A 19104-nucleotide genomic window follows, 5' to 3' on the forward strand; every position below is an offset into this window, starting at 1 on the left:
CCATCGTCTCAGCCAGTTGTTCACATCAAGGATCCTGTTCCATCTCCTGACGCCATGCCCGTCTACTGGAAGGATAGAAGAAAAAACTACCTGCGCATCCAGTTCTTTTACTTTCTTCCCCAATGCTTCAAAGTCCTTGCAGATTGTCGGTAGGTCCTTCTTTGCCGTGTCATTGGTGCCAACATGTATCAGAAGAAATGGGTGGACATCCTTGGAACTGATGAGCTTCGGTATCCTATCGGTAACATCCTTGATCTTCGCCCCTGGGAGGCAGCATACTTCTCTTGCGGTTATGTCCGGTCTGCAGATAGCTGCTTCTGTTCCTCTCAGTAGTGAGTCTCCCACCACCACCACTCTTCTTCCCTTCTTGGTTGTCCTTTTTCTTGTCGCTTCTGGGTGTTTCTGGGTGCTCTTTTCTTTTTTGCTTGCTGGTAGTTCCTCATCCTTAGGTGTGCCATCTTCGTCCTCCACAAGTCCTTGGAATCTGTTTCTCAGTTGTGTGGTTGGTGGTGTCTCCATGGTCTTCTTGCTTCTTTTGGTCACTTGCCTCCACTTGTCTGCCTGTGGAGGTTCTCTGATGCTTCCTTGACTTTCCGTGACCAGTAGTGACGCTTCTGTTCTATCCAGGAAGTCTTCATTTTCCTTGATGAGTTTTAATGTCGCAATTCTTTCTTCCAGTCCCCGCACCTTTTCTTCTAAAAGAGCCAGTAGTCTACACTTCTGGCAGGTGAAGTTGGTTTCAGCTTCTGGTCGATCTGTGAACATGTAGCTAGTGTTGAGCCACCCCCGTAGTGTTCGAGTTCGGTTCGTCGAACACCCGTGTGTTCGCCGAACTGTTCGTCGAACTGTTCGTCGAACACCTTCGAACACCGTTAAAACCAATGGCAGGCAAACAAAAACACATAGAAACACATAGAAAACACCTTCAAAGGTGTCCAAAAGCTGACAAACTGCTCAGAAGACACAACTAACACATGGAAAAGTGACAAGTACATATAGTCATGCGAAAAGAAAAGAGGTGGAGGAGTAAAAGGAGGGGGAGACACAGATATAGGCATGTCATGCCCTTCTAAAATCCAAAAAGTGAGAAGCCGAGACGGCCAGTCCGCTCCTGCCCGTGCCACCTCCGTGTCGCCGGGTTTGTGCCAGAGCCGCGGTGAACCCTGACGGCCAGCCCCCCTCTCCCAATACTGGTGCCTGTCCGCTGGTGGGTCGAGAGAGCCCCCCTGTGGTGGAGGCAGCTCTAAGCTTTTTAATTTAAATTGTCCCTCTAATTTGAATGAATACACTTTAAATCCATTTACAAGGATCTATTGGAGGGCAAGTCTCATGCCAGCAGCCGCGTAATTCCAGCTCCAGTAGCGTCCACTAAAGCTGCTGCAGTTAAAAAGCTTTTATAAGGATCGAGCTCGGCTGTCCACCGCAAGGCATCCTAGTGCCAGTCCCAGCCCCTATGCCTTGGGGTGCCTCCTGATGCTCTTCACTAAGTATCCCGTGGTCCCGAAGCATTTCCTTTGAAAAAATTAAGTGTCCAAACTACAGGTGGTGTAGCTTGCTTAACAGCCGGGATAATCCGCTGACTAGCAGACACTGCTACTAGGCACAAAGTATTTCCTGGGCTAGATGCAGTTAAAAATTTGTAAGTAGATATTCTCGTTGGATGCTGAGAAAGCATTCCATAGAGTCTCCTGGCACGCCATATATGATTCTCTTAAAAAGCTTGGGGTAGGGGTCTAGGGGACCCTTTTATAGCCAAAATCACGGCCCTGTATCACAATACGTCACCTAGGCTGAAGATAAATGGAACTGTAGCACCGAGGGCTCGGTTGCTACAGACGTATTGCACCTCACCCAGAGGTGTGATATCTCACTCTCAGATAAGGATGGAGTGTGGATCAGGACCCGACACCTGCATGCATTACACCACATTGCCGTGGGGCAGGGCGACCAATATGCCCCTGAGATGGGCACGACAGTCCCTGTCCCTGGCTGGAGTGGGGGGAGGGAACACTGAGGAAGGGGAACCCTGCAGTGCAGGAGCAGGGAGGAAGCAGTTCCTGGGTGCATTGAGAAGGGAGTATAAAAGGTGGGCACCATCTTAGTTCAGTGCAGAGAAGTCTGAGCAGAAGTGGCAGGGAGCAGGGGCTCTGCATGAGCTCTGCTCCGGAGGCGGGCCTAGTAACAGAGGCCCAGGCCTGCAAGAGGGAGAAGGAAGGAAGAGGAGCGGAGAAGGCTCCAGGAACGAGGAATGAAGGGATCCCAGGGGTGCGGACGGGCGAGTCGCCACCGCACGCCCGAATCCACCTGCGTGGAGGGGTCAGGCCAAAGGGGGAGACCGGTCCCCGAACTAGTGGAGGCAGGAAACGACCCTCAGCTAGAAAATAGCTCTGACATTTTATGTGGCGCAGCCCCTTGCTCCACCCGCTAGGAAGGCACCACATAGGGTCAGGGAAACTGGCGCCAAGTTTACCAAGAGGAGGCCCGAGGCAGCCGGACAGAAGTGTTGGTAAGAAAGGCCAGACAAAGGACACACAAAGGGGGTCCTGTGAAGCGCTCCAAAGTTATCTGGGAGTTGTCTGAGCCCCTCACCTGGTGAGCACAGTACGACGTGGGCAGCCGTTACCTGCAGACGTGGTCTGGATAATAAGAACTGTGAGTAAAGGCCCTGAACTGCATCACTGACTCCGTGTCGTTACTGCTGCTGCCCTGCACCATCACCCCCATCCTCCGCATACACTGCCCTGAGGCTATACTCCTCCCGTGGGGAGTTATGCTACGCTCTGCTGCACCCACAACACCAGCCTTAGCGGTCTGCCCTGTAGCGGCGGTTCACTCTGACCGCAATCCACGGGTGGCGTAGTCGGACATTTAAACATCAAAACCACATAAATAGTTCCGCCACTGGTTTGACCGCCCTGAGCCATGGAACCAGATCGCCGCCACGAAGACTACAACCACCAGCATCCACCAAAAAGGGTCCGGCTCCGGGTGTCCCAAGGCCCAGGGGGTGCGTCAGAACATTTTCATCACCTTTCACAATCACCAATGGGACAAGGCAGGGATGTCCTCTGTCCCCTCTCTTATACATCCTAGTGACGGAGCACCTGCTCTCATCAATTCGCCATAACCCCAATATTAGGTGGATTGAGGTGGGAGGCACCGAGTACAAGTGCTCTCTATTTGCTGATGATGTCCTAGTATATATCACTCAATCACATATATCCATCCATGCTGTTATGGCTGAAATAGATCACTTTGTTACATGGTAAAATTTTAAAATCAATGCAGCGAAGTCTGAGGCCCTCGATGTCTCCCTCCCTAAATCCATATAGGATTCCATCCAGTCCAACTTTCCCTTTGCCTGGCCCTCACAGGGTATCAAATACTTAGGAATTCCTATTCATAGAGACCTCTCCCATCTATGTTATCTTAATTTTGGGCCCTTTATTGAACAATTCCATACAGACCACGGTTGGCAAGTTAGAACTGTAAGATTCACTACGTGAACCACTGGTGTTTTGTGGAAAAGCACATGTACACCGCGTTCCAAATTATTATGCAAAAAGTGTTTAGGAGTGATAAGGGAAGAATTTGTTTGTTTGTCAGTTAAACTCATTGATGGTGATGTGTGTCAGGGCTCTTTATATCACTGTAAGCAATTGCAGACACCTGTGCTAATTAGTTTGGCAGGTGTGTCCAATGAAAGGCAAGACTACTTAAGAAGGCTCTCTCACATTATTAAGCAGCCTACATTTTCTGCCAAAATGGGAAAGAAAAAGGATGTGTCGGCTGCTGAGAAGCAACAAATTGTGGAGTGTTTAGGTCAAGGCATGACTACAATCAACATTGTGCGATGATCAGGATGAAGTGTCTTGGCAATCAAGAAGTATGTAGCTGATTCACAGTACACACGTGTGCGTGCTGATAAGGGCAAATTGAGGACTCTTTCCTACAGGCAATTACGTCAGGTTGAAAGAGCAGCGGCAAAAAAGCCTTGTCATAGCAGCAGACAAGTTTTTGAAGCTGCTTGTGCCTCCAACGTCCCCCGAACAACAAGATGCAGGGTCCTTCAGAGGTTTGCAGCTGTGCATATGCCATCCTGTCGACCTCCTCTATCCACTTCACACAAGCAGAAACGGCTCCAGTGGGCCAAACATTACATGAAGACTGATTTCAAAACTGTTTTGTTCACGGATGAGTGCCGTGCAGCGCTCGATGGTCCAGATGAATGGAGTGGAGGATGGCTGGTTGATGGACACCCCACGCAAACACGGCTACAGCGCCAACAAGGAGGAGGTGGAGTAATGTTTTGGGCTGGAATCATGGGGAGAGAGATTGTCGGCCCCTTTAGGATCCCTGAAGGCGCTAAAGATGAACTCCATAATGTATGTGGATTTTCTCAAACAGCACTTCCTGCCATGGTTCAAGAAGAAGAACCGTGTATTTCACAGCAAGATCATTTTTCTGCATGATAATGCACCATCTCATGCTGCACATAAAACATCTGCATCTCTGGCTGATATGGGCATAAAAGGGGACAAACTTATGGTGTGACCCCCATGCTCCCCTGACCTCTACCCCATTCAGAACCTTTGGAGCATCATTAAAAGGAGTGTCTATGATGGCGGGAGGCAGTTCACATCTAAGCAACAGCTCTGGGAGGGTATTCTGTCCTCATGCAAAACAACTGAAGCAGAAACCATCCAAAACCTGACAAATTCAATGGACGAGAGAGTTCAGAAGCTCCTTTCGAACAAGGGGTCCTATGTGAAAATGTAACATCACCTAGAATAAAGTTTTGAGTTGAAAACTGTTTGATTTCAGTTTCTAACAACCTGCTAATGCTTATAATTTCAAAAATGACCATTTTTTTGGTCTTTATTAAAATGAAAAGGTTGATCGAAAAGTTTGGGGGATCTAAGAGTGTGGCAACCCAGTAGTCATGATTACTTCGAATTCTGACAATATGAGGGTCATGCTGCAGGTAGTGCAGCAAGAAGGCACTTATGTGTCTTGCGCATCTCGGAGCCCCAAAATTATTTTCCGGGCTAGATGCAGCTAAAAATTATTTTTAATTTTAAATCTGGTGAAGCTTATTATAGATGGCCTAATAGGATCAGTGCTGCACACTGCTACAAAGCCCAAATTATTTTCCAGTCAAGATACAGATAAACATGATTAGTAATTTGAAAGCTTAAAACGGTTGGTAGGGTGATTTTAACCAATCATCAAGCTTTTACTCTCCCCAGGATGACACAGGGGTAGAAAAGTCGTTTCGGATCCATGATTTGTTCATCTTTATGAACGTGAGTCTGTCTACATTATCAGTGGAGAGCCGCGTGCGCTTATCTGTCAGCACACCACCAGCAGCGCTGAACACACGTTCAGACAGAACGCTGGCTGCGGGGCATGATAAGATCTCCAAGGCGTAAGTGGCTAGCTCCGGCCATTTATCCAGATTGGAAGCCCAAAAAGAGCAAGGGTCCAGTGACACAGTCGTGGCTTCAATGTTTACTTGGAGATACTCCTGTACCATCGTCGTTGACTATGTGTCAGACTTCTTGTCTCCTGTGGCCTTGCAAAGGATGGGCTAAAAAAGTGGTGAAATGATTCCGCAAAATTGATGTTACCAGCAGATACTGTGGTTCTGTTACGGTTTGAGTGCTGAACACTTGACGGTCCCACGGTTGGCAAGTTGGAACTGTGAGATTCACTACGTGCACCACTGGTATTTTGTGGAAAAGCACATGTAAGATTCTGCAACAGTCTCTGCTGATACTCCTGCATGCGTGCATCCCTTTCTATGGCAGGAATAATTTCTGCAAATTTACTTTTGTACCGGGGATCTAACAGTGTGGCAACCCAGTAGTCAGGATTATTTCTAATTCTCACAATTCGAGGGTCATGTTGCAGGTAGTGCAGCAAGAAGGCACTCATGTGTGTTGCGCATCCAGGAGCACCAAGTCCCTGTTGTGTTGGTGGCGAGGTAGCAATCATGCTTCCTTCCTCTGTCCTCTCCCCCCAACCTCGCACAACAGAAATGTGATCAAGGTCTCCCTCATCTGATGAGTCTTCCATCAGTTCGTCCTCCACTTCTTCCTGGGCTCCTGCACCTTCCTCACTAGTTTGGCTGCTACCATGCGCCCTGGTAAAATCATCTCCCCCACCCTCACATGCCTGCCGCCTTGGTGCTGCCGACCGTCTGGACCTTGCAGATGTTAGCCCTTCCGCATACAACTCCTCCTCCTCTACTTCCTCCACCTCCTCTTGTGCCACCACCTGACTCCGAATTCTGTTTAACATGTGCTCCAGCATGTAAATCACCGGAATAGTCATGCTGATAATGGCATCGTCAGCACTAAACATCTTCGTCGCCATTTCAAAACTGTGCAGAAGGGTGCATAGGTCCCTGATCTGAGACCACTCCTCCAGCGTGATTTGCCCCACCTCTGAATCTCGTTGGCCCAGGCTATACGTCAGAACGTATTGCACCAGGGCTTGTCGGTGCTGCCACAGTCGCTGCAACATGTGCAGAGTTGAATTCCACCGGGTAGGCACATCGCATTTTAGCCGGTGAAGTGGCAGGCCCAACGACTTCTGTAGAGATGTAAGTCGCTGAGCTGCGGGATGCGAACGGCGGAAGTGAGCACACAGCGACCGTGCCCTCTGCAGAAGGCCATCTAGTCTGGGATAGTGGGCTAAAAATTGCTGGACAACCAGGTTCAACACGTGAGCCATACAAGGCACGTGTGTGACATTGCCCCGGCGAAGGGCCGCACCCAGGTTTGCAGCATTGTCGCACACGGCCTTCCCTGGTTTCAGGTCCAGTGGAGACAACCATTCATGAAATTGGTTCTCCAGAGCTGACCACAACTCCTCAGCTGTGTGACTCACATTTCCCAGACATTTCAATGTAAAAACCGCCTGATGACGTTGAGCCCTACTGCCAGCATAGTAAGGAGGTGTGCAGGATCCCTTCTGCGCAGTTAGAAAGCTTGTGGCATGACCAGACAGGCTTTGGGTGCAGGTGGAAGACCGAGAGGAGGTTGAGGAGGCAGAAGCAGTGGAGGAAAAATGACATAAAGAGGATTGACGCACAACTCGTGGGGACGGCAAGACTTGGACAGCAGCCCCTTGTCCTGCTGTCACCATAGTTACCCAGTGCCCAGTCAGCGACATGTAACGCCCCTGTCCATGCCTACTCGTCCAAGTGTCTGTGGTGAAATGCACCCTGTCACACACAGAGTTTCTCAAAGAAGCGGTGATGTTGTGTGCGACATGCTGGTGGAGCGCAGGCACACCTTTCTTTGAGAAGTAGTGCCGACTGGGCATCTGGTACTGGGGCACTGCGACGGACATAAGGTCTCGAAAATCCTCTGTGTCCACCAGGCGGAAAGGCAGCATTTCTGTAGCCAAGAGCTTGCAGATGGTGAAATTCAACCTCTTAGCTTTCTCATGGCTAGGAGGAAATGGTCTTTTACTTGTCCACATCTGAGGGACCGAGGGCTGGCTATTGTGCTTAGACGGGGTTGATAAGGGTGTCCCCGGCAAACTGCCGGTCTGTGAGGAAGATGCAGGCGGACATGTTAGGTTGCCTTGATCCAAAGGTGGTGCTATCGATGTCGGACAGCGCTCAAGACCAGCTGGTGTTACCACCTCCAAAGAAAATGATGACCTGCCAATCACGCTGGCTGTTGCGGGTAAAGAGGTGGCAGGTCTGCGCCCCAAAACAGGTGTGACTGCTGTCCCCCCAGTCACAGAGGATGAAGAGGCCGCGGATGCACAAGATATGGCAGACGGTGGTTGGCCCGGCCGGCTAGACCGCATTGTAGCACACTGAGCTTCCCACTGCAACTTATGCTTCATGTCCATGTGCCGGTTCATGCATGAAGTACTCAAACTATGTATTTTTTGGCCTCTACTTAGCTTTTGCTGACAAATGTTACAGATAACACGAGTTGGGTCATCTTTATCGATCTGAAAAAATGCCCAGGCTATGCAAGGCTTAGCACCCATGCGACCTGAAGAGCCACCACGACTTGTGGTGAGAGGCAGAGTTGTGTTTGAGGATGCAGTTGTTGACGTGCTTCCAGTACTACGTCTCTGTCCAGGAAGGCGCAACCTGACCTCGTCGTCACTAGCATCTTCCTCCACCTCCTCTGCTGACCTCATCTCTTGGCTGACTGTGGGTTGACAGTAAGTGGGATCTCCGACCTCATCATCATCACCCTGTGCGTTATCACACCCGTCGTCCTCAGAGCCAACCTGTTCCTGCCCTGACAAAAAACTAAAGTTGTCGCTCCAGTCAGGTATTTGAGTCTTATCATCGTCTTCCTCATTGTCTCCACCAACAGGAGTTACAGTTTGGGAATGAGGGTCTACATTATGGTCAGAACCTTCTGCGTCTGGTCCTGGATCCGACTCATAAAGATTCTGGGCATCAGTGCAGATCATTTCCTCGTCTGGATTCACAGAAGCGCTGGAGTCGACCTCTGATTCCCAGGCTATAGTATGAGTAAACAGCTCTGCAGACTCAACCATCTGTTCTACCTCATACTCAGACGGGCAGCTGGAGATTTGGGAGCTGTGAGGAAGCAAGTGCGATTTGGGTGACACCTTTGAGGACTGGAGTATTTGTGATGTTGAAGTTGATGTGGAGGAGAGCCCACTTAAAGGAGCACTTGATATCCGTTGAAGCACCTGCTGTTTTTGTGCCTCATCTGGAATTTGTAGCGATTGGCGTGGCCGTAAGAAAGGGATCTTATCACATTGTCCGCTAAAAGAAGTAGACATTTTAGTTTGGCTGGAAGATGGTCTTTCTTCTGCACCTACCCCACGGACACAACCTTTTTTCCCCTTCCCAACACGCCTATTCCCCTTTCCACCAGCAGCAGGCCTTTTTCCACTCATTTTGGTGGTTAACTAATTCACAACTCTGGAGTTGTTTGCACAAAAAAACAATGGATGGTAACCGAGCAGAGCTGAGTGGCCAAACTGTGGTATTAGGCCAAAACTATTGGCTGGGTTAGATGCAGAAAAAAATTATTTTTAATTTGCAACCTGATGGAGGTCAGTATAGATGGACTAATAGACCAAGTCCCACACACCGCTAGAAGCCCAAATATTTTTTCAGAGCTAGATGCAGAAAATTATTTTATTCAATTTGCAACCTGATGGAGGTCAGTATAGATGGACTAATAGACCAAGTCCCACACACTGCTAGAAGCCCAAATATTTTTTCAGAGCTAGATGCAGAAAAAAATTATTTTTAATTTGCAACCTGATGGAGGTCAGTATAGATGGACTAATAGACCAAGTCCCACACACCGCTAGAAGCCCAAATATTTTTTCAGAGCTAGATGCAGAAAATTTTTTTATTCAATTTGCAACCTGATGGAGGTCAGTATAGATGGACTAATAGACCAAGTCCCACACACTGCTAGAAGCCCAAATATTTTTTCAGAGCTAGATGCAGAAAAAAATTATTTTTAATTTGCAACCTGATGGAGGTCAGTATAGATGGACTAATAGACCAAGTCCCACACACCGCTAGAAGCCCAAATATTTTTTCAGAGCTAGATGCAGAAAATTTTTTTATTCAATTTGCAACCTGATGGAGGTCAGTATAGATGGACTAATAGACCAAGTCCCACACACTGCTAGAAGCCCAAATATTTTTTCAGAGCTAGATGCAGAAAAAAATTATTTTTAATTTGCAACCTGATGGAGGTCAGTATAGATGGACTAATAGAACAAGTCCCACACGCTGCTAGAAGCCCAAATATTTTTTCAGAGATAAATGAAGAAAAAAATTATTTTTAATTTGCAACCTGATGGAGGTCAGTATAGATGGACTAATAGACCAAGTCCCACACACTGCTAGAAGCCCAAATATTTTTTCAGAGCTAGATGCAGAAAAAAAATATTTTTAATTTGCAACCTGATGGAGGTCAGTATAGATGGACTAATAGACCAAGTCCCACACACCGCTAGAAGCCCAAATATTTTTTCAGAGCTAGATGCAGAAATTTTTTTTATTCAATTTGCAACCTGATGGAGGTTAGTATAGATGGACTAATAGACCAAGTCCCACACACTGCTAGAAGCCCAAATATTTTTTCAGAGCTAGATGCAGAAAAAAATTATTTTTAATTTGCAACCTGATGGAGGTCAGTATAGATGGACTAATAGACCAAGTCCCACACACCGCTAGAAGCCCAAATATTTTTTCAGAGCTAGATGCAGAAAAAAATTATATTCAATTTGCAACCTGCTGGAGGTCAGTATAGAAGGACTAATAGAACAAGTCCCACACACTGCTAGAAGCCCAAATATTTTTTCAGAGCTAAATGAAGAAAAAAATTATTTTTAATTTGCAACCTGATGGAGGTCAGTATAGATGGACTAATAGACCAAGTCCCACACACTGCTAGAAGCCCAAATATTTTTTCAGAGCTAGATGCAGAAAAAAATTATTTTTAATTTGCAACCTGATGGAGGTCAGTATAGATGGACTAATAGAACAAGTCCCACACGCTGCTAGAAGCCCAAATATTTTTTCAGAGATAAATGAAGAAAAAAATTATTTTTAATTTGCAACCTGATGGAGGTCAGTATAGATGGACTAATAGACCAAGTCCCACACACTGCTAGAAGCCCAAATATTTTTTCAGAGCTAGATGCAGAAAAAAATTATTTTTAATTTGCAACCTGATGGAGGTCAGTATAGATGGACTAATAGACCAAGTCCCACACACCGCTAGAAGCCCAAATATTTTTTCAGAGCTAGATGCAGAAAAAAATTATATTCAATTTGCAACCTGCTGGAGGTCAGTATAGAAGGACTAATAGAACAAGTCCCACACACTGCTAGAAGCCCAAATATTTTTTCAGAGCTAAATGAAGAAAAAAATTATTTTTAATTTGCAACCTGATGGAGGTCAGTATAGATGGACTAATAGACCAAGTCCCACACACTGCTAGAAGCCCAAATATTTTTTCAGAGCTAGATGCAGAAAAAAATTATATTCAGTTTGCAACCTGATGGAGGTCAGTATAGATGGACTAATAGAATGATGCTATGCCCAAAAGATTTTACTTCACTAGGTGCAGTAAAAAAATTGGTATTCTATACACAGGTGGTATATCTTGCAACACAGATAGGCTACTCCACTGACTAACACACTCTGCAATAGGCCAAAAAGGATTAGCTTTGCTAGATTCAGCCAAATGCTGTGAAAAAAACTTGCACAGCACTGGCACAGACCTGCCTGGCAAAAACTGATAGGAACTGATGTAACCTAGTCCTGAAAAGGACTCCAATTACAATTAGTCTTTACTCCCACAATCTATCTATTTAAGAGCACAGACCTGCCTGATAAAAGTCGTAGGAAATGCTGTAACCTAGTCCTTAAAAGGACTGCAATCACAACTATTCCCTACTCCCAAGCTATCTGTATATTTGTGCGAAAATTGGCTTGAAATTAACAAGGTATAGCGCACACAGCAACAGCGGTGCCGTCTAACACGCAGCTGCAGCAGTGAGAAAATGGTGGCGACGGGGAAAATGGCTTGGTCTTATAGGGCAAGGACATGTGACATACACTGCCAATCACACATGCCCTTGCTTGTGTGAAAAAAAGCACTTCGCTCCGTGTGTGCGCTGCTGATAGGCTGACAGATTGCACCTCCCCACTGCAAATGCGGGAAAGAGAAAAAAAAATGGAGATCTTCATTGTTCCTGCAGAGATCCATCCCCTGCCCCTCCCCCCGCCCCGCTGTACACTCAAACTGCGTATTAACATTAATTTTCATCATTACTGAGAAAAAATCCAGTTATGATTTTGGTGCACGAACAGTTATCGAACATAACCTCGAACAGCCGAATTTTTCTCAAATTGTTCGTGTTCGCCGATCGGCTCGAACACCGCCCAAAACAGCTCGAATTTGAGATTGGCGAACAGTTCGAGTAGAACAACGCTCATCTCTACATGTAGCACATGTTGCAGCTTACCATGTAGGTTGTCATATCTGCCATGCTGCTCCTTGTCCCTGCTGACTTGATGTCTGTCTTCTTTCTTGTGATACCCTAGGATAAACAAATTAAACAAATTTGCAAATTGTCCTCTTCAAGCTTCAATCCCTGGTTTGGTGATGCTTTCCAAGCAGCTGATCCCGGCTGTACCCAACGATCTTCTAGCTGAAGGAGACTCTTCGCTTTTCCCAGAAGGCACCTGGAATATGCAAATTGTCCTCTTCAAGCTTCAATCCCTGGTTTGGCGATGCTTTCCAAGCAGCTGATCCCGGCTGTACCCAACGATCTTCTAGCTGAAGGAGACTCTTCGCTTTTCCCAGAAGGCACCTGGAATATGCAAATTGTCCTCTTCAAGCTTCAATCCCTGGTTTGGCGATGCTTTCCAAGCAGCTGGTCCCAGCTGTACCCAACGATCTTCTAGCTGAAGGAGACTCTTCGCTTTTCCCAGAAGGCACCTGGAATATGCAAATTTTCCTCTTCAAGCTTCAATCCCTATGTTTCTCCCAAGAAAATAATAACTCTAATACTCAACTCTGGTGCCGGTACAGTTTCAGTGATGTCCGCACTGGCTCTCCTGGGATTGCGTGACATTGTTATGTCATGCGATCCCTGGTGCCAATCAAAGCTAGCTTCACTCTCCCCTTCTTCAGATAAATCAAGACAATCAGAGGAAGTGAGATGGCTCACTTTTTTCCTACGGATGTAATTGACATTTGGAGGGAGAGTGAAGCCAGCATTGATTGGCCGAAGGGATCGTGTGACATAACAATAGCCAGTGCTCACATCACTGGAACAGCACTGGCACTGGAGGCGAGTATAAGTTTGGACAAACCTTTTAAATGTGCAAATAACCTCTTCAGAGTGGAAGAGGACTGGAGCTTATTGAATGTAACAATCCTAAAAGTCAATATCTACCCTTTATCGAGCCTTAGGAAAAAAGAGAAACATTTTTTCATTGTTACCATAGAACCATAGAATTTTTTTTAATTTTTTTATATACAGGCTTGTGTTTTTTATATAGAAAGCATACAAGAAAATATGAATTACTGAAACTGGATGGACTACACCTTTGATGTCATGTTGTTGGACATGTTTTGGATAATCTACTGACCCAAGAACATCCCGATGCTCTCCTGGTCACCAGCTCCTGTTCATGTAAGTTGTAGCAAACTCAGGCAACTTGTTTAATGGCACCAAATGTTTCAAAATGTACAAAACACTGACTCTACATTTATTATAATTAACTTACTTTTACATTTCATTTTTATCAATTTTAAGCTTTTCCTACCTACTACTTTAAGGCTTTCAGACTTGATTGGATGAACTGTTGAATTACATATGATGTTCCTGCTTTTCCCTCCGTCTATTGACGCTAACAACACTCTTATCATATCCACACTATCCCCGTAAAAGCTTTTATCAAAGGACAGCATCTATAATAGAAGAATTTATTAACATAAATTAGTGATGTGCCTTACCACTTTGATATTTACAGTTAAAAATTAAAGGGGTTTTCCCACAAACAAAGTTAATTTTAAAGTTGATTTTAATCAATACATTTTAGGATAATAATAACTTCCACAATTGGATGTGTTTAAAAAAATGTTCCTGTGCTGAGATAATCTTATAAATGTTCCCCTGCTGTGTACTGGGTAATGGCTGTGTCTGACCGTGCAGGAACATGGTCTGATCATACCACAGCTCCTGGGCAGGGGAGAGAAAAGGAGTATAAAGATAGGACAGAACGGGATCACAGCTGATTCTTTTTGTGAGGTAAAACATTTCCCTGTCTGTTTTTAAAAATTGTTTTACCTCAAAGAAAGAATAATTTGCGATCCTGTGCTGTAATGTCTGTATACTCTTTTGCGTTCTCCCCTGCCCAGGAGCTGTGGTATGATCAGACCATGTTCCTGTACGGTCAGACACAGCCATTACACAGTACACAGCAGGGGCACATTTATAAGATTATCTCAGCACAGGAACATTTTATTTAAAACACATCCAATTGTGGAAATGATTATTATTCCAAGATCTATTGATTAAAATGAACTTTGTGGGACAACCCCTTTAAGTTTGGCTCTTTATTCAATGGAGCAGTTGAATCGATCAATCGTATATCATCTTCTTTCATCGAATCAGAGATACCATCATAATATTAGGGGGAAAAAAACTTTCCAAAATTGGTATGGGTAACTGAAGAAATCGTACTAATAATAAACAAAGACTTGGTTTCTACTTATTAGAAAATCATTTACTTTTTTTGAAATTGTTTAATAACGTCAATAGCCAAGACTATATTTACCAAAAGAGGAAACAAAAATGTTGTTGACTTAAAGATAGCTGGTCACTTGGCACAAATATGTATTTTTGTTAGGTGTAAATGCCGCTGTTCTATTGAATCTGACGTAATTTTTCTTCTGTTCCTGAGCCTCTCCATTCCTGAGATATGACCCCCTCCTCCCTGTGTATAAATCCATTCTTGTCAGCCAAGTGGGTGTGGTCCTCTTGGCTATACCAGTAGGGAAAAGTTGAGGACCATACCCTCTTGGCCAACAAGAGTAGATTTATATGCAGGGAAGAAGGACCTATATCTCAGGAATGGAGAGGTGCAGAAGTAAAAAAACAACAACACCAGATTCACGAGACCACCTTAATTTCTACCACATAAATGATTGCTCAGCCAATCACTGTCTTGCCTTAGCTAGTAATTAGCTTAGCAAAATGTTTTCTGTGTCAAGGGTGACCAGGAATCAGGAACCAGCTGAGGACCCCAGGGACATCATAACAGGAGCAGATTGCAAGATTGGCTGCAGAAAAGAGTCGTCATCTGCTCTCCACTGAGTTTCCATTGATATATTTAAGAAAGAAAAGACGATTCCTTAAATATTCCATCCGCTTTCCTCAGAGCAGACTGTGAGAACCACAGATCTCTGTATGGTGCTTACTTCTTATGATGGAGGTTTTTCTTATTAAGTTGAACTGTTTCAAGGGAAGAAAATTTGGAACTTTCTTTCTATTGTCTAAAAATAATTTTCTACACAGAATGTGTTTTAAAAGATATGTGAACTAAGATCTAAAGAGCACCTGCTGCCGAAATCATGGACTACTGACAAGCTCCTTCATTACAAACAGCTGGATTTTGCTTGGAAATGCTCTGGTGTTTTAGAGAAAGAGATAGTTTAACCCCTTAGTGACCGCCAATGCGTCTTTTTTACTGACCTGTGATATAAGAGACTAGCGTTCCCTGACAGGTGACAATCCTGTAGCTGTCAGCTGTACTCTATAGCTGACTACTGCATCAGCCACGATCAGTGTTGGCACCGACCATGGTCGTTTAACCTCTTAGATTCTCTTGTCAATAGTGACTACAGAATCTAAATAGTTAACAGAGTGTGGCGGCTCCCTCTTTAACCCCATTGGCACTCTGAGATCTATGGTCCTGATGTTGGCCATGTAAGTTCATGACCAAATAACGGCCTTAGAGTCTGTCGGCTATAGCAGCCTGTTGAGAAGTTATCAACATTTTGGAGGTAAAAATGAACTTTTTCATTCCTGTCATGGCACTTTGCATTAATTCCTGAAAAGCACCTGAAGGGTTAATGAACTACGTGAAAGCAGTTATGAATACGTTGAGGGGTGCAGTTTTTAAAATGGTATCACTTTTGAGTGGTTTCCAATATATAGGCCCCCCAAAGTCACTTCAAAACAGAACAGGTCCCTAGAAAAATAAGCTTTGTAAATTTCCTTGAAAAAATTAAAAATGAATGCTACATTTTTAAACCTTCTAAAATGCTAACAAAATAAAACAACATTTTACTGATTGGTGCTTATGTAAAGCGGACATGAGGGAAATGTTATTTATTAGTCTTTTTTTGTGTGGTATGACTGTCTGGATTAAAGGGATTTAAAAATTGCAATTTTTTTAAAAAAATGTTGTCAAATTTCTGATTTTTTTTATAAATAAACGCAAAACATATCAATTTAAATTTACCATTATCATAAAGTACAATTTTGAGATGAAAAAAAAAAAAAACAATCTCAAAACCACTGAGATAAGTTGAAGAATTCCAAAGTTATTACTACATAAAGTGACACTGGTCAGATTTAAAAATTGCTCCGGTCTGGGCACGGAGAGAAGAGTCCACTGGGTGTTTCCATATGGCTTCTCTTCTCCTAGCTCGGCTTGATTAAGGGAGAAAACTATCAATCAGGTGGAGCCGGATGGGGAGAAGCCACCAGCCATCAGAGACTACTGGCTTGTTTTCCAAGGTAAAGCAAAGCTTTTTGTAACAAGGGCGCCTGTCTGTATTTTGAATGCTTTACCAGCTTCCCATTAAATTGCCTAAATACATTAGACAAATATTTCTGAAGGCCACTCAACATTCCCCTGGGAAAGAAAGGTCCAGCATGTTTAGATCCAGTTTGATCCTTGTTTCCCATAAAAACTAAAACACAATTGGAAAGTAAAAACTAAAGTAAACTAACAAAAATATAAAGAGAAACAATCATGATAGAATGTTCTTTACAACATACCTGTTCTCTGCTTTCAGCATCCCATGAAATTTTATAATTAAATGATGTATACCATGCCCAACACCGTATAACAAAAAGCTCGCCAGTCTTTAGAAGAATTTCAGGGTGAGATGTGTTAGATGTCAGATCTTAAAACAAACCAGGAAAGGTTATCTAAGACTTATCATTTAACACAATGGGTTAGAAAACACTATTGTCACATTTATACATACAGTGACATGTAAAGATTTGGGCACTCCTGGTCAAAATGACTGTTATTGTGAACAGTTAAGCAAGTTGAAGATCAAATGGTCTCAAAGGCTGCGTTCACACATTGCGTATTTTCGCGCGCTTTTTTGCGCGCGCTTTTTCAAAATACGCAATGTGCCTTGTGTCTGCCAGCAAAGTGAATGGGAAATTCACTTTGCCGTTCAGACACTGCGTAATTCCAGCGCTTTTTTATGGTGGCGCAGGAGAAACTATGGATACTCACCTATCCGATGGATGGGAGAGGCGTCCGCTCCGGTCCCGCGGCTTCCAGCATCTGCCGGAGAACCGTTCGGTTGACTGTAGCTTACCGGCTTGTAACCGGCTTCCGGTCAGCTGATTTACAAGCCGGTTACCTGACAGTCAGCTGATCGCTTCATGGCAGATGCTGGAAGCCGCGGGACCGGACCGGACGCCTCTCCCATCCATCGGATAGGTGAGTATCCATAGTTTATTTCTTTTAAAGCAGTGTATGTACTGCAGCCAGAAGCTGTCTGTACATACACTGCTAGGGGGACACTCACACACACGACACATAGACACAAACAGTACACACAGGACACACAGACACATACATTACATTACATTACATTACACATACAGACACATACATTACATTACATACAGGTGTCCATGCTCCTCACACTTCATTTCTCCTGCACCTGCGTAAAAAAAACGCAGGAAAAAACGCAGTGTGTGAATGGAGGTGCAGTTTTTACCTGCGTAAAAAAACGCAGGTAAAAACTGCAGGAAAATACGCGTGCGTAAAAAATACGCAATGTGTGAACGCAGCTTGACACATTTCCTTTGTATTTTAGGCAAACAAAATAATATATTGTCACTTTTTACATCTTAAAAATGACAAAAAGGAAAATAGACTGATGCAAAAGTTGGAGATTTGTATGCTAAGATAACTTTGACCGAAGTTTCAGACCCTAATCAGCCTGTTAGGGTTATGGCTTGTTCACTAACATCTTTAGGAAAGGCCAGGTGATGCAAATTATCCAGCTTTATAAAAACCCAGCCTCCTCTAATCTTGTGCCAAAAACCAGCAGCCATGGGTTCTTCTAAGCAGCTGCCTAGCATTCTGAAAATGAAAATGATGGAGACCCACAAAGCAGGAGAAGGCTATAAGAAGATAGAAAAGCGTTTTCAAGTTGCACTTTCCTCAGTTCAAAATGTAATTAAGAAATGGCAGTTAACAGGAACAGTGGAGGTCAAGATAAGATCTGGGAGACCAAGCAAACTTTCAGTGAGAGCTGCTTGTAGGATTACTAAAGAGGTAAATCAGAACCCTCGCTTGACTGCAAAAGATCTTCAGAAAGATTTAACAGACTCTGGAGTTGTGGTACATTGATCTACTGTTCAGAGACACCTGCACAAATATGGCCTTCATGGAACAGTCGTCAGAAGAAAACTTCTCCTGTGTCCTCACCATAAAATTCAGCATCAGAAGTATGCAAAAGAACATCTAAACAAGCCTGATGCATTTTGGAAAAAGTCCTGTAGACCGATGAGGTTAAAACAGAACTTTTTGGCCACAATGATCAAAGGTATGTGTGGAGAAAAAAGGGCACAGAATTTCAGGAAAAGAACATGTCACCAACAATTAAGCATGGGGGTGGATCAATCATGCTTTGGGGTTGTGTTGCAGCAAATGGCAAGGGGAACATTTTACTGGTGGAGGGAAGAATGGATTCCATGAAATTTCACCAAATTCTTGATGTAAACATAACACCATCTGTAAAAAAAAGCTGAAGTTGAAAAGAGGATGGCTTCTACAAATAGATAATGATCCTAAATACATGTCAAAATTCACAATAAACTACTTCAAAAGGCACAAGCTGAAGGTTTTAAAATGGCCCTCACAGTCCCCTGATCTGAACATCATTGAAAATCTGTGGCTAAACCTCAAAATAGCAGTGCATGCAAGACGACCTAGGAATCTCACAGAACTGGAAGAATTTTCCAAGGAAGAATTGATGAAAATTCCTCAAACAAGGATTGAAAGACTCTTGGCTGGCTCCAAAAAGTGTTTACAAGCTGTGATACTTTGAAAACGGGGTGCTTTATTTTATTGCCTAAAATACAAAGGAAATGTGTCATCTTTAACTTTAGGCCTTTTAGAGATCATTTCATCTTCAACTTGCTTAACTGTTCACAATAACAGTAATTTTGACCAGGGGCGCCCAAACTTTTACATGCCACTGTATGTACATATGATATTGCAATGGAGAGTTCTCTATTATAGTGTTTCATGGTTTGTATTTATTATTATTATGTATTTATAT

The 19104-nt window shown here is 44.1% G+C and overlaps 1 protein-coding gene across 3 annotated transcripts in view; it reads right to left on the minus strand.

Annotated features, from left to right (window-relative positions):
* Window positions 1-19104, minus strand: part of FLT3 (fms related receptor tyrosine kinase 3) — a 126213-nt gene that overhangs the window by 40496 nt on the left and 66613 nt on the right. For all 3 annotated transcript variants that reach the window (XM_073662475.1, XM_073662474.1, XM_073662476.1), the window contains exons 7-8: window positions 16568-16695; window positions 13323-13467 (exon numbers count right to left, since the gene is read on the minus strand). In XM_073662475.1, coding sequence (XP_073518576.1) covers window positions 13323-13467; window positions 16568-16695 — 273 coding nt within the window. The remainder of the gene's footprint in view (window positions 1-13322; window positions 13468-16567; window positions 16696-19104) is intronic.

This window comes from Phyllobates terribilis, unplaced genomic scaffold (assembly GCF_046119375.1).
Source record: "Phyllobates terribilis strain yellow unplaced genomic scaffold, ASM4611937v1 Scaffold_2__4_contigs__length_985480577, whole genome shotgun sequence".
Taxonomy (NCBI): Eukaryota; Metazoa; Chordata; class Amphibia; order Anura; family Dendrobatidae; genus Phyllobates; species Phyllobates terribilis.